At 34.2% G+C, this 16,649-nt stretch overlaps 1 protein-coding gene across 8 annotated transcripts in view; it reads right to left on the bottom strand.

Moving 5' to 3' along the window:
- Positions 1 to 16,649, bottom strand: part of PPP1R12A (protein phosphatase 1 regulatory subunit 12A) — a 161,343-nt gene that overhangs the window by 26,333 nt on the left and 118,361 nt on the right. For all 8 annotated transcript variants that reach the window (XR_009265504.1, XM_058741927.1, XM_058741926.1 and 5 more), the window contains 4 exons: positions 9,691 to 9,781; positions 8,204 to 8,404; positions 7,804 to 7,972; positions 5,384 to 5,505 (listed from right to left, as the gene is read on the bottom strand). Coding sequence is in view for 7 of the 8 variants with exons in the window: in XM_058741927.1 (XP_058597910.1) it covers positions 5,384 to 5,505; positions 7,804 to 7,972; positions 8,204 to 8,404; positions 9,691 to 9,781 (583 nt within the window). In the remaining variant the exon portion in view is untranslated. The remainder of the gene's footprint in view (positions 1 to 5,383; positions 5,506 to 7,803; positions 7,973 to 8,203; positions 8,405 to 9,690; positions 9,782 to 16,649) is intronic.

Raw genomic sequence — 16,649 nt, 5'->3', positions numbered from 1 at the left:
TAATATGTCATATATATAAATATGGAGAAAGGAGTAAAAAAACTTTTAGAATGTGTTTGAACTTGGGGTGCGTGGGTGGCTCATTTGGTTAAGCATCCGGCTTCAGTTCAGATCATGAGTTTGAGCCCCACATCAGGCTCTCTTCTGTCAGCGTGGAGTCCACTTGGGATCCTCTATTTCCTTCTCTCTGCCCCTCCCCTGCTGGTGCTCTCTCTCTCTCTCTCAAAAATAAATAAACATTAAAAAAATGTGTTTGAGCTTAAGTGATGACCATTAACAAGATAAACTGCTACATACATAGAATGTTATAAACCTAAAATAGATACACAGAAATTGAAAAGAAAAGAATTCAAGCATACCATGAAAGCATCAAATCCAAGGGAAGAGAATAAGAGAAGAAACAGAGAACTATAAAAAGAACCAGAAAACAATGAACAAAACTGCAGTAAGTATATACCTATCGATAATTACTTTAAATATAAATGGACTAAATGCTCTAATGGAAAGACAAAGGATGATTAAATGGTTAAAAAACCAAGACTCAACTACGCGCTGCCCACAAAAGACTAATTTCAGATCTCAAGGCACACACAGACTAAAAGTGAAGGGATAGAAAAAAAATATTCCATGCAAATGGGGGGGGGGGAGCCAAGATGGCAATACCAAGATCAGAAAAACGAGACTTAATTTTTTTCTTTTGTGTTTATTTTTTTCATTTTTGAGAGAGAGAGAGACAGAGACAGAGAGAGCAAGCGCAAGCAGGGGAGGGGGAGAGAGAGAGAGAGAGAGAGAGAGAGAGAGAGAGAGAGAGAGAGAAGACACAGGATCCAAAGCAGGCGGCTCTGTGCTGTCAGCACAGTCTGATGCAGGGTTCGAACTCTTGAACCGTGAGACTATGACCTGAGCTGAAGTCGGTTTTTAACCAACTGAGCCACCCAGCCACCCCAGACAAAAGAGACTTTAAAACAAAGACTGGTAGGGGTGCCTGGGTGGCTCAGTCAGCTGGGTGTCCGACTTTGGCTCAGGTCATGATCTCGCAGTTCATGAGTTTGAGCCCCGCCTCAGGCTCTGTGCTGACAGCTCAGAGCCTGGAGCCTGCCTCAGATTCTGTGTCTCCCTCTCCCTCCACCCCTCCCATGCTCAAGCTCTGTCTCTCTTGGTATCTCAAAAATAAATAAATGTTTAAAAAAAAAAAAAAAAAAAGACTGTAGGGGCACTTGGGTAGCTCAGTCAGTTAAATGTCCAACTCCTGATTTTAGCTCAGGTCATGATCACATGGTTCATGAGATCAAGCCCTGCTGGGGGCTCTGTGCTATCAGTGAAGATTGGGATTCTTGGTATTCTCTCTCCCTCTCTTGCTGCCCCTCCCCAACTTGCACTCGCTCTCACAAAATAAACATAAAAAAAAAATAAAACAAAGACTGTAGAAATAGGCAAAGAGGGCATTACATAATGACAGAGATCAATTCAAGAGGAGAATAGAAGAATTGTAAATATCTATGAACCCAACATAGGAGCACCTAGAAACATAAAGCAAGTATTAACAGACATAAAGGACATAACTGAAAATCATACAATAGTAGGGAACTTTTAGTACCCTACTTATATCAATGGACGGAGCATCCAGAAAGAAAAATCAGTGGTTTTGAATGACACATTAGACAAGATGGGCTTAACAGACACATACAGAACACTTTATCCAAAAACAAAATTCATGGAAGTATTTTCAAATGTACATGGAACATTCTCAAGGACAGATCATGTTAGGCCACAAAACAAGTCTCAATAAATTTAAGATTGAAATCTTATCAAGCTCTTTTCTGACCAAAATAGTATGAAACTAAAATCAATGACCACAAACACGTGGTAAACAGTACGCTACTAAACAACCAATGGGGTCAATGGAGAAATCCAAGAGGAAATAAAAAATTGCCCAGAGATAAATGAAAAGGGAAATAATGGTTCAAAATCTTTGGGATACAAAAGCAATTCTAAAATGGAAGTTTATAGCGATACAGACCTACTTCAAGCAACAAGAAGTCTCAATCAAACTTTACACCTAAAGGAATTAAGAAAAGAACAAATGAAGCCCAAAGTTAGTAGAAAAAAGGGAATTATAAAGATCTGAGCAGAAATAAATGAATACAGACTAAAAAACAACAGAAAAGAGCAATGAAACTAAGAGCTGGTTCTTTAAAACTCGGCCAGCCTCATCAAAAAAGAATTGAAATAAAATATAATATGAAAGAGAAGTTACAATGGACACTACAGGAGTACAAAGAATAAGAGACTACTACAAACAATGACATGTCAACAAATTAGACATTCTAGGAGAAATGGACATTTCTAGAAACATATTATCTTCTAAGACTAAATCAGGGAGAAGTAGAAAATCTGAACAGACTGATTACTAGTAATGAAATTGAATCTGTAATCAAAAAATGCCTGGTAAAGAGTGAAGTCCAGGATCAGATGGCTTTATAGGTGACCTCTACCAAAGATTTAAAGAGCTGATACCTATCCTTCCCAAACTATTCTAAAAAACAGAAGAGGAAAGAATGTGTCCTTACAGAATTCATTCTATAAGGCCAGGATTACCCTGATACCAAAATCAAACAAAGACACTACAGAAGAAGAAAATGACAGAACAATATCACTGGTGAACATACATGCAAAATCCCTCAACAAAACATTAGCAAACCAAATACATCAAAAGGATCATTCACCATGATTGAATGGCACTTATCTTAGGGATGCAAAGGTGCAATATAAAAATCAGTCAATATGACACAACATATTAACAAAATGAAGGATAAAAATCATGATCGTCTTGGTACAGAAAAAGTATTTGACAAAATTCCACATCCTTTCATGATAAAAATTTTCAACACAGTGGGTTTACAGGAAACATACCTCAACATAATGAAGGCCATAGATGAAAAACCCATAGTTAACATCATACTTGACAGTGAAAAGCTAAACACTTTTCTTCTACGATCAGAAACAGGACAAGGATGTCTATCTACTCTCACCACTTTTATTCAATATAGTACTATTGGAATTCCCACCCACAGCAATCAGACAAGAAAAGGAAATGAAAGACATCTAAATTATCAAGGAAGAAGTAAAACCATCACCATTTGCAGATGACATACCATATATAGAGAACTCCGAAGATGTCACCAAAAAAATAGAGTAAATGAATTCAGTAAATTGCAGGATACAAAATCAGTATGCAAAAATGTTGCATTTCTATACATTAATAATGAACTAGCCAAAAGAGAAGTAAAGAAACTATAAGATATTGATGAAAGATAACACAAAGAGATGAAAAGATATACCATGCTCATGAACTAGAAAAATACTGTCAAAATGTCCATCCTATCCAAAATATTATGGTACTGTCACAAATACAGACATACAGATCAACAGAACAGAAAAGAGAAGCCAGAAATAAACCCACGTGTATGTAAGTTAATTAATCTTCAACAAAGCAAAAGAATATATAATAAGGAAAAGACCGTCTCGTCAATAAATGGTGCTGGAAAACTGGACAGCTACATGCAAAAGAATGAAACCGGACCACTTTCTTATACCATTCACAAAAATAAACTCAAAATGGATTAAAGATCTAAATGTAAGACCAGAAACCATGAAACTCCTAAAAGAAAACATAGGCAGTAAACTCTTGGTTATCAGCCTTAGCAATAGTTTTTTGGATCTGTCCCCTCAGGCAAGGGAAACAAAAGCAAAAATAAACAACTGGGGCTTATCAAATTAAAAAGCTTTTGTACAATGAAGGAAAACATCAGCAAAATGAAAAGGCAATCTACTGAATGCAAGCAGATACCTGCAAACGATATTATCTGGTAAGGGGCTAATATTCAAAAATATAAAAACCCTGTATAACTCAACCAAAAAAAAAAAAAAAAAAAAGCCCAATTAGAAAATGGGCACAAGACTTGAAAAAACATTTTTCTAAAGAAGACACATAGAGGGGCACCTGAGTGGTTCAGTCAGTTAAGTGTCTGACTCTTGGTTTTGGCTCAGGTTTGTGAGTTGCAAGTCCCGCATCAGGCTCTGTGCTGACAGCGCAGAGCCTGCCTGGGATTCTCTCTTTCCCTGTCTCTCTGCCCCTACCCTGCTCTCTCTCTCTCTCTCAAAATAAATAAGCTCAAAGAAGACACATAAAGAGCCAGAAGACACATGAAAAGATGTTCAACATCACTAATCATCAGGGAAATGCAAATAAAAACCACAATGAGATAACATCTTGCACCAGTCAGAATGATTAGCATCATAAAGAAATAACAAGTCCTAGCAAGGACATAGAGAAAAGAGAACCTTTGTGCACTGCTGGTGGGAATGCAGATTGGTGTAGCCACTATGGAAAACACAATGGAGCTTCCTCAAAAAATTAAAAATAGAAATACCATGTGACCCAGTAATTCCCTTACTGGGTAATTTACCTGAAGAAAACCCAATCACTAATCCTTAAAGACTATTCATCCCCATGTTCATTGTTCATTGTAGCATTATTTACAATAGCCAAGGGAAGGAAGCAACTTAAGTGTTCATCTACAGATAAATAAAAAAGATGCAGAAATAGATACAATGGAATATTATGCATCCATAAATAGAAAAAAAGAAATCTTTCCATTCACAACATGGATAGACCTAAAGGGTATTATGCTAAAAGAAGTAAGTCAAACAGAGAAAAACAAATACCACATGTTTTACTTTTATGTAGAATCAAAAAGCCCCCAAAATTAACAAACAAAAAACCAGAAACAGACTCATAAATACAGAGAACAGACTGTTGCAAAAGGGAATAAGGGTGGGAGATAGGTGGAATAGGTGAAGGGGATTAAGAGGTTCAAACTTCCAGTTTTAAGTCAAGGTGATGAAAAGTACCACATAGTGAGTGAATATAGTCAATAATATTGTACTAACTTTGTATAATGAGATGGTAACTATACTTACTGCAGTGGGCATTTTGTATATAATTGTTGGATCACTATGTTGTATACTTTGAAAGTAATATATAATAATAATAATAAAAATATGTAAAGCATCATTCTTTCAAAAATCTCCAAGATAAAGCAGCACTTCAGCCACTATACACTAATATATATATTACTTTTAATAACAGCCATTATTATTTTTATTCCAAAATTGGGACAGAACTGTTTAGTAACACCAAAAATCTAAGTACTCATTAACTATCCTAATAAAGAAGAACTTTTCTGATTTAATAACCGGACTCAAAATTCAGTGATGAGCTAAAAGCACATGTAATCTGAGGCATGTAAGAAATTGTTAGTATGTACTTCTAGAAAGATTAAGTATACTATCAAGTAGCTATATTTTAATAGGTTCTCACATCTTGTGTCCAAAATGAAACACCCGTAGATCTCCTTTTCTCTCTTGGTCGTCGTCGTTCTCGGATTGATTTAGGTTGTGATTTATCTTCTCCTTCTTTTTCCTCTTCTTTCTTTTCACCCTCTGTTAAGGATTATAATGAACCGCATGGTAGCAACGTATTTTGACAGTACTTTATAATAAAAATGTAGTAATATTTCAAAATCAACCTCCTTTATAAAGGCTTCTAAAATTTTCCAGTCAGAATTATTTTTGCCCCCTCAGCATTCCTATAAAACACTTGGTTTAGACATGAATTTGTATCTCCCATTAGACAGGTTCTTGATCAAGACAAGAACTAATTTTTATTATTTCATTTTCCTAGTGCCTGAAACAAAACATCTGCCAAAAGACATATTTAATAATATTTGCTGAACAGAAAATAATTGAATCCTATGAAGAAAACAGGGCTCAAGTTATTAATGTTTGATAGGGGGTTACTATACCCAAAGTTAACACTTCGAAGAAAACAAACAGTTCTTAATGATGGAACAGCTAGCAGACATAGAACGAGTTTTTCAGTTTCTGTTTCTACTATTCCCAATCCTCATTCGGTAGCAGAATAAATACAGTATTCATTTCATTTCTATTAGATAGTATCTAAGAAAAAACTCTTTTTTTCTGGAAAAAATATTTATCTTTTAAAACATGTCAACATAAAATATAGTCTTGGGGTGCCCGGGTGACTCAGTTGGTTAAGGGTCTGACTTTGGCTTACGTCATAATCTTATGGTTCATGGGTTGGAGCCCCACATCAGGCTCTGTGCTGACAGCTGAGAGCCCGAAGCCTGCTTTGGATTCTGTGTCTCACTCTCTCTCTCTCAAAAATAAATAAACATTAAAAAAAATTTTTTTTTTATGGGGCGACTGGGTGGCTCGGTTGGTTAAGCGTCCGACTTCGGCTCAGGTCATGATCTCACGGTCCGTGGGTTCGAGCCCCGCGTCGGGCTCTGTGCTGACCGCTCAGAGCCTGGAGCCTGTTTCAGATTCTGTGTCTCCCTCTCTCTGTGACCCTCCCCCGTTCATGCTCTGTCTCTCTCTGTCTCAAAAATAAATAAACGTTAAAAAAAAATTTTTTTAAATAAAAAAAAAATTTTTTTTTTAAATATAGTCTCAAAATTTGTTTCCTTCTTAGTATAGTTAAAATAGCTTTAGACTTATATTCTACAAAGGGGCCTTCAAATAGGTTTTAAAAAGTAGACATTATACGGAACAAAGTAATGTTAGAAATTATTTCTAAAAGTCTCCTTCCTGTGCCATTAGCAAAGAGTCACAGCAAAAGAAATTTCAAAATTATAGTGCCAGCAAGTTTTTTTAGAATTGTTTTTGGAATTGGTTTAGAGCAAAGATCGCAAACTCCAATGCATATAGTGGCCATCCAGATAATATAAATGGATAAAATGGACCAGGAGGGCACTATTCCAAGGGGTGAGGGGCTGTAACTTACTCCTTGGCTCTAGCCAATTGTTGATATGTGAGAATTAGAAACAGTGTTGCTAAATCTTCCCACTTTTCAATAGAAGATGAAAATCTAAACTTTTATGCAAATATCCCTAATTTTCAAAGTTGGCTCAAGGTTTTTACAAACCATTATGTGAGCCTCACGCTTAGTATTTTAAAGAACTGAAATATCTCAATGACCAAAAAAAGAAAAGTCAGCTGAAAATTGGGGAAAACTTAATTTTTCTGAAGTTTATCCTTCATGATTACTGATATTATCATGACTAATACTGTAGGATTTTCTTTTAAAATATAAAACGCCTACCATTAGAAATAATTTTATTTAGTACCAATCTCTTAATTAAAGTAGGAATTATTAAAATTTAAATACGAAGTTTATATGAAAAAATAAGAAATGTTAATAGTGATTATCAATATGCCAACATATCACTGAAAAAGAAATCTATTTCTCAAGAAATAAGCATAAAAACCATTTTGTTTTAGCAAGGACACTACATGTGTTTTAAGTGATTTTAGTTTACAACAATTCACATATAAAAAATTTAAAGATATGATCCAATAGGCAAGAAGTAACTTCAGGCACTAATAAACAGCTCCTAGAAATAGTCTCCCACCAGTTCTTCTATGCTGACTTTTCTGTGTTGGTGTACATAATGCTTTTTGTGAAGTCTTAAATTATAAAGATATATGTAACAATGCCAGACTACATAATTTCCTATTTTTATTTTCTACTCTTATTTTTCTTACTCTTCTTCTTATTTTTGAAATAAGAAAAACTCTTATTTTTCTTACTCTTCTTCTTCTTTTTGAAAGAAAAAATGGAATGACTCCCAGTTTAGAAAAGTTGTTTCTTTTCTGTAGAACTATAAATTAGAAAAAAAAATTCAAAGGATTATTTGAAGGAAACAAAGGTCTTCTTACCTCTTTCATTTTCTTTTGTTAATCCTCTGGAGTAAGCGGAAGTTATACCTACAAGACTATTTGGCCTGTTTAGTTGACTTGAAGCATAGAGTGAACTGCTCATGGTAGAAAGTGAAGAGGATGCGGTGGTAGAACTTGAAGTGGATACTGGTCTGTAACGCTGGTAAGTCTGTGAAATATTAAAATTAATTCCCACGTAAAATATTTAACAGTTAAAAACATCTAAACACGGGTTCATTTTGAAAGAAAAATGACATTCTAATCATCTCAAAATAATTCAGATTTCTGGTCCTTTTGAGTATTTTGTATATAGTTTGTCGGTATATAAATCTCTCGTATATTGAAAGTCACAAAACTAGTCATACCATTTGACCTAGCTGTGTTGGTGGTACACTATTACCTCATCGTATGTTCTGGAGTACTTTTGTTTATATTCATCTTCTCTAGATGTTTCTGACTCCTTCTTTTCTTCTTGCTTCTCTTTATCCTGTTTTTCTTTTTCTTCTTTTTCTTTTTCTTCATTTTCTTGTTCTCTGGTTCGGGTAGAACGACTTCTTCCTATTGTTTTTTCAGCTTCCTGAAGATCAGTCAGTGTTACTCCCTGTACATTAAAAAGGTAAATTTAAGAATGAGAAGCAGTATAGCTTGTTTCAAAGAAATATTTTATAAGTAGACAAATTTAATATGAATGTACTGGAAGTCAAATACACGTTTGGAATTGGTTTGCAAATTCGAACAAAATTTTTAGTGGGCAAGTCACATTCATTCTATGAAGAATCATCATGAGCAAGCACAGTAATAGGTACTGGAAAAGACAAAATACATGTAAGAAATAGTCTCTATATTAAAGAAATTAAAAAAAGGGGAGGAGATGACAGTACTATCACATGAATATGAATATAAATATTCCTAAGAAGTACAAAGAAGGAAAAGCTGACATAATACATTGTTTATACACTGAATTTATATGTACTTCTGTTTTATATATATATATATGTAAAAACATAAATATATACATATAACATGTAAACATATATATGTATATAATATATATGCATAAACACATAAATATGTATTTACTGAAAAAAATTTCAGTAAAGAAATAATTTTTAAAGGATAAGCCTTAAAGAACAGGTGAGATTTCAAAAAGTAAAGGTACAAAGGCAGGAAGAATATGTTAAGATCTTAACAAACAGTTCAGCTTGAAATGAAATACTGATAAAAGTAAGGATCAAGGAGTTGAATCTGGACTTTGGAGCGCCTCAACTATGGGAAAGGATAGACACAAAATGATATATTAGATATAATTAGAATGGCAAGGAGGTTAAGGAGATGCTAACTACACTGAGTGACATTTTCCTGGTACTTGCACATTAGCTGTTTGAAATATCTAATACAATAGACCTATTCCCCACAACTCCAAATATTTACAGAATTCTTTATTAATTGTTAGACATCATATTGATTAATTCATTAACACGCATTGAGTACTCTGTGCCAGACACCATCTAAGAAAGAAAAAGCAAATATGCAAAGAGATACAAAGGTATATGCCAATTAGATTAAATATAATACTAACATTAAATAGATTAAATGTAATATACAAAAGGCTAGGAAAGAATTACTAAAGCAATCTAAGATTTCCTCACATTATATACTAACATCAGTGTTTTCTTTCTTTTTTTTTTTTTTTTTAAAGTTTTTAAAAAATTTCTTTAAATAATTTCTACACCCAACACGGGGCTTTTACTCACAACTCCAAGAACAACAGTCACATGCTCCTCTGACTGAGCCAGCCAGGTACTCCAATGACATTAATATTTTCATAGAGAAGTGAAAAAGAGAAAGGCAATTTGAAGCTTTATATATTATACACATTAAACATACCTGTGTTGATCTTCTAGACTGTCTTGCTTGTCTAGATCTTGCTTTTCTTTGGGATTCAGACTCTTCATCTCTAACAGGAGTGAGGTATGATCTACAGTAATAAATAAAAATTGTTAGTTGGATATACAGTATCTGTGAATTACATACGAATGTATGAATCAATACACGGTAAGCATTTTAGTTTAAGAAAAAGTCTCCAAAAATGGTTTCATTCATCACGAAAATTCAACAATGCAATCTGATCAAGTTTTAGATTGAAAATAATCAGTATTAACTTATATTTTTCAAGTTCTTCCTAACCACAGTTTTTTTTTTTCTTTTGAAAAGCCATGTGATGAGTCCTCTTAGTCCCTTTGCTGATTCCCTGCAATACCATGCTAGATGATACGTGAAGGCTAAACTCTACACTGTCAATGTCTTTTCATGGTTAGAATGATTAGGAGTGAAGGCAACATTTAACATATGGGATGACTAGTGAGCAAGCAACACTCCCTGCACTCCTGTCACTACATTTATTAATGATGTTTTTGGCAGACATCATACTCTTGTTCACACTTTGAGTTATCTAAAAATTCAAGTATTTTTATTCATAAACTGCTTTAAAATCAGCATCCTACTCTTGGTTACTGATTTTCTAATATAAAAAGAACTTGACCTTTATCTTCACTATATCTGATCTCATCAATTATCAATCTTCTCAATCACTTCATTATATATTTTTTTTCACTTCACTATATTTGATCTAAGCCTATGCCCCATGCTGTCTAAGGATATGCACAATTTCAAAAGCATATGTCCATGTCAAGAGATTAATAACTAATTAAAGGGTTGAATAAGAAAAGACAGAGCCGTGCAAGACACAGAAAATAACTTCCCTCCAATGATCAATGTTACTTGGGAAGTTCAATTGTTAATACTTTATTTAGTTATATTACCATCTAATTCACATTTCTCATACAATACTCAGAAGTAGAATATTTCTATTGTCTATGCTGTTAATTAAATTTATCTAGTTTATATCACCTGCCCCTCCCCTTTAAAAAGCTCAACTTTTAAAAGGGTTCTTTTTTTAGATTTACTATGCTTTCCAATTTGTAACTCATTCTGTTCTTTAAACTTCCTGAAACTATTCATATATCCATAACAGACTTTAGAATTTATTCTTGGTTTTATGCCTTATCTTTTATTCTTTCTATGTGTCCTTTAAAGCTCTAGGTTCAAAGAACATAACACACCTCCAACTCCTTAGAATCATTTCAGTTTCTTCACAATTCTTTTAGAGAGCCCCATTCCTTTTGATTTCTCTGTCTTTTGCTTCACACTCTTAAGTTTTTAGAAATCTGTCTGAAACTAGAATACATGATTTATTATTCCTAGGATTCACCTCCTTGAATAATTAATCCTAAGATGACAAGGTCACTTGTCAACCAAAATCCTCGTTGCCTCAATTCCATCAATTAACTCTTACTTATTGGTTAAAGTTAGTACTAGAGGACAGGTTCTCTGTGTTGCTTCTACTCTAATTACAGATCAACTTTAAGCAAGGTAAGTCAAGAACTTCTCAGGAGGGTATTTTTACTTGACTGAGACATCCAACAAACTTAGAGAAAGATGAAAATCCTCTCACTACTTTACTTTGACTTAAGTTGTTTTTTCATCTGGTTTGAGAAAATATCACCTATTTTCTCTATTTGGTTGAATAACCTAGTGCACTATTTCATAATGACATAACTTATTTTTTTTCTCTTCATCCATATGTTTTCATCTCTAGGTTTCTAGAATATCCTGGGGGTGCCTACGTGGCTCAGTCGATTAAGCATCTGACTTAGGCTCAGGTCATGATCTCATGGTTCATGAGTTTGAGCTCCACGCTGGGCTCTGTGCTAACTGTTTGGAGCCCAGAGTTTGCTTCAGATTCTGTGCTTCCCTCTCTCTCTGCTTCTCCCCCGTTTGTTCCTTCTCCCTCTCAAAAATAAATAAACATTAGAATATCCTGAAAGATCGTCTTTTTGCTACTATACTAGCACTACATATATCTCACAAATCGGGCACAGCCCACGATTCAAGCATTGAAGAGTTCTATTTTACCAAATTTGGTTTCTATGAAAATACTGGTACAGATTTAAGTTTATAACCTTAAGTTTCATTTTTTTTTAAGTTTAATTATTTATTTTGAGAGAGAGAGAGAGAGAGAGCATGAGTGGGGAAAGGGCAGAAAGAGAGAGGGACAGAATCCCAAGCAGGCTCTGCACTATCAGCACAGAGACTGATGCAGGGCTTCAACTCACAAACCATGAGATCATGACCCTAGCCGAAGTCAGACACTTAACCCATTGAGCCAGCCAGGTGCCCCTAAAATTTTAATGTTTTAAAAAATTATATTTCTAATTATTTGGTCTATTGCTTTTAATTTGTCCTCCCAAAAGTGTAGGGCAAGAAAAAAATTCACTATATGCAACTTTCTTTCTTTTTAAGTTTATTTTTATTTTCAGAGAGAGACAGAGAGCAAGCAGGGGAGAGGCAGAGAGAAAGGGAAACAGAATCTCAAGTAGGCTCCATGCTATCAGTGCCAAGCTCAATGCAGGGTTCGATTCCACGAACCATGAGATCATGACCTGAGCAGAAATCGAGAGTCAGATGTTTAACTTACTGAGCCACCCGGGTGCCCCGGGTACATAAAGCATTTTAGTTACCAGCATTTCTTTAGTTTGACTTTCTTTTAGAGGTTCTGCAACATATGGCTTCATCTGTACCAATGCACAGATCCACAGAGATGAATACAACTGGTTAGGATGTCTGCCCTCTTGATGGCCCAGAATGCTCAAGCTACACTAAGTTTGATACTTCTCTTAAGTAGGAGAAACTTCTTAATTTTCATCCTGTCTGTATATGAACTCTTGTGAATTTTAAGCTTTTTATTTAGATACAACCATTATTCCCTACTTTTGTAACAACTCCAGTCATTTCTCTGGGACAAGTCATTTTAAAGGTGAAAAAGAGTAACAATAAACTTGTTATTACAGGTTTACTTTAAGAAAATTAATTCCAGAATAGAGTGAGGATCTTGTTTATTCTGGAAGTTGGTTATACATATTTGGAAAATGCTATACATTCTAACCATCTCCAGGAAAATCACAACATGTTAAAGGCTCTGAGAAGAACCACGGAAGAAACCTGTTTAACCATAACTATGTATTTCCTAAGATTATTAATTAGAACATACTTTTATGGTACACCTGTTACATGTGGAAAAGTGCTCTGTGAAACATCAATTTGGAAAATATGGCCCAATGGCCATTTTTTTTTTTTTAGCAATTCATTTGGTACTTATTTATGCATCCACTGTCCCTATGCAATGTATTGCTTTTTGGACTTCTCTCAGACGAGGAGAAGAAAAGAATAAAAGAAGATGAAACCTTAATGTGGTAGCAAATCTGGTTAAACAGAAAAACTTTAGAACAGCTCAGATGGCTGCATGTATCACTTCAGTATTTCAAGGGCTGCTCTGAAAGTAAGCATGAACATGGACTACTGAATCTGACTCCTCTATGTAATGGTCAAAATTTTCACATATAGTTTACGACAGGGAAATCTGCATTGCCATTTGTTCTTTTAATCCCCATGTTCTGCAAACAGAAGTAATCAACCAGCACACTCTCTTCAAATGAGCCTCACTACTTTTTCAACAGTTTCAAGTTGCCATAAAAGTTAAATCTACCTATCACATCTGGTTTAACATATGTAGGTTAAGGGGATAAAAATTACTAGTCAAAAGACTTATAATATCTGTTTCTGTTCATTTACATTTTCCTTACATTTGCCCCAAATCAGCATAAAAATCTAGCCTATCAATTTGTAATATACAATATGTTTCCTATTATTTTAAGAGTCCCCATCTGGCATTCAGTTCCTTCTCCCCTCTCTCGGGGTTCCTGTATAGAGCAAACCTCTGTGAATTAAATGTAGACAAGAAAGTTAATTCACATATTTTGTGTTTAATTAAAAAGAGCTGATCAAAAAGTAGCAGAATATATCAAACTCTACTGCTGCCTCCCCCCCTCCCCCAACCGTTTATTTATTTTGAGGGAAACAGAGACAGTGTGAGTAGGGGAGGGGCAGAGGGAGAGGGAGAGAGAATCCCAAGCAGGCTCTGCACTGGTAGCCCGACGCGGGGCTCGAACTCATGAAACTATGAGATCATGACCTGAGCCAAAACCAAGAGTTGGACGCTTAACCGACTGAGCCATCTAGGCCCTCCTCTACTGTTGCCTTAAAAAAAAAAAAAAGAAAGAAGGAAAGAAAGAAAGAAAGAAAGAAAGAAAGAAAGCAAGCAAGCAAGCTTATTTATTTATTCTGAGAGAGAAAGTGCAAGAGTGGGGGAGGAGGAGAGAGAAAGGGAGAGAATACCAAGCAGGCTCTGCATTGTCATCAGAGCCCGATGTGGGGCTTGATCCCACAAACTGAGCTACCCAGGTGCCCCTCAAACTCCACTGCTGCCTTAACTTACTATATCATACTACATCTCTTTCTTAAAACTATATAAGGTGCATAATTTTACTCCTTAGTAGTCTTAGATGGCTTACAATTTTCTGAGCTACTGAAAGGTTATTATTTTTAAAATAAGGATTTTCTAATAATTCCAATTATTCTATTTATTATTTCACTGATTTATTGGTTGAAATAAATTTATTTATAATATTTATATTTTGGGAAATCAACAAATAACATCTTTAAAAAACTGAAAACAACCCTTCTTTTTCATTCAGCTTTTTTCCTTGCAGAGGGAAGATAAATGAGCAAATGCAAGCTGGCTGAGCCAAGGGAAAAAGGTGGAGGAGAATAATTATACAAAGCAACAGTTCCACATGAATTTATGTTTTCATTCAAAGATATTGCTTTGTATTTTGAAAAGACTGGAGCATTAGAAACACTTAAAAAATGAAAGAATTTGCTATCATGCTATTTAAAGCTAACTTTTCTTCTCTACTTCCCACTCTGCTACCACTATTAATCCATTGGAAATCTTAACAAAAACAGAAAATCCTCATCCAATCCTGATCAATAAAAACAAAATTCAAGAATAGAATAGTGGAATTTAATAGTGAGTTTGGTAACTTTGCAGAACATCTGAAAGTATATATGTGAGGATACCTAAAATAGCATAGATGTATTAACTTATCTTTTTAGCCACAATATATACTTAAATCATAATATATACATTTTGAGGACAAATATTCAACTATACACATTTCAAAACCATTAACAAAATTTAATTGAAAGACAAACAGAAGAGGTCAACAATGTATTCAAAACTGCAAACAATTACTTGACGTGAAACAGAACACAAACATTATTATTGCAAACATCACTGAAAATGAGTAAGACAAACAAAATTTCTGTAATATACACCAGGGAAAATGTTAACAGATACATTTTGTTTCTTATGCTATTAAAATTTGTTCTGTTCTATTAATATCTCCAAATATTTAATTCTCAATCTAATGTCTTCCAGGATTAATTCTAAGAAGGTGAAACTCAACTTTCTCCAACAACAAGTCTAGAAGTTAAAAATTATATAAATAAAATACTTATGTTACCGAAGAAGAAATTCTGACCTGGAGAGCATTCTAACCTTAGGATTAAAGGAGTAAAAAACCAAGGATTCCTAACCTTTTCCCCTTAACTTCCCCTACTCCATAAAAGCAAAGTGCTCAAATTGATTTTCACTCAAAAATAATGATGGCTGCCTATGATCTTCTAATTTCTGTTGGCTATATGGTCTGACTTGAAAACACCTCAAAAGCCTAAAACTAACATTAATGTATAGAAAAATGAAGAATTATTAAAATATGGTATGACCTATACTGGTGTTCAAATCACAAAATGTTAACTGCTTATAATGGTTTTATAGAACTATCACTAAATCTTACCATAGAAATAGTAATAAAACATAATCATGCTGACAAAAAATAAAGATGCAATGATAGGAAAGAAAATGTTTAACATTAAAAAATTTAATGTTTTGTTACTTTTCATATATTCACCATGAATATTACTGTAAGGATATTAATTACTTACTACAGGCCATGTACTTTGATAAGCACCAGAGACAAAGCCTGTATATGGCCACTACATGCCAGAACTATGACAAAGTTAATCTGGTTGGTATTTTAGTAAACAAACAAAACAAAATAAAAACCAAAACACCAGTTATGTAGCTAATTTAATCTCAAAGGAATAAAATACAAAAAAGGTCACATTTTTTTCTCAAGAGGAAAAACAAAATTCAAAGCTAGTAACTATGCATGCTATAGCAGGAAAAACACTTGACTGATTCTCCTGTAATCTTGGGCCTCGCCTTAGTTCTCATTAAATAAAAGTGGAAAAGTCACTTAATATCTCTGGGTCTTAGTTTCTTATGTAAAGCAAGGGTATCACAAAAGAGGTAAGTTCCTTTCCACATCTGAAATTCCAAGCAAATTAGCAGCAGCATGAAGAAGTGAGCAACGCTCCTAACATTTAAGCACAGAAAATAAATTCATAAATCCTTTAAAATATTTAATTAATGAGTCCCTTTTATGTACTGAATTAAAACTAAGAGAACGTATTCAAAGTACTTAAAAATGATTTGGTTTACACATATGCCCAAGAAGCCTTTCTTCAAGAGAATCTTAAAATGAAAAGTCTCGAAAGTAACCAAAACAGTTTAACATCCATCAAATTTTTTAATAATAGGAGGAAACAGAAGAATGAAAAATCTGTTTCTGTCAGGTTACATCTAGTCTTCCATAAGTGTGACTGGGTGTGTTTAGATCTTCATCACAAAACCATCTTGAATGAAAACAACCACTAAAAAAATGAAGATGGCTAAGAAGACAAATGTCTGGCTCACTTCCTTGAAACAAAAACATCTATTCTGTCAGAGGGAGTCACCAAGCCTAAATGCTAGTAACTGCCAA

Source organism: Neofelis nebulosa, chromosome 8 (genome assembly GCF_028018385.1).
Source record: "Neofelis nebulosa isolate mNeoNeb1 chromosome 8, mNeoNeb1.pri, whole genome shotgun sequence".
Taxonomy (NCBI): domain Eukaryota; kingdom Metazoa; phylum Chordata; class Mammalia; order Carnivora; family Felidae; genus Neofelis; species Neofelis nebulosa.
The sequence above is the reverse complement of the archived record's forward strand: the minus strand, read 5'-3'. Positions and strand labels throughout refer to the sequence as shown.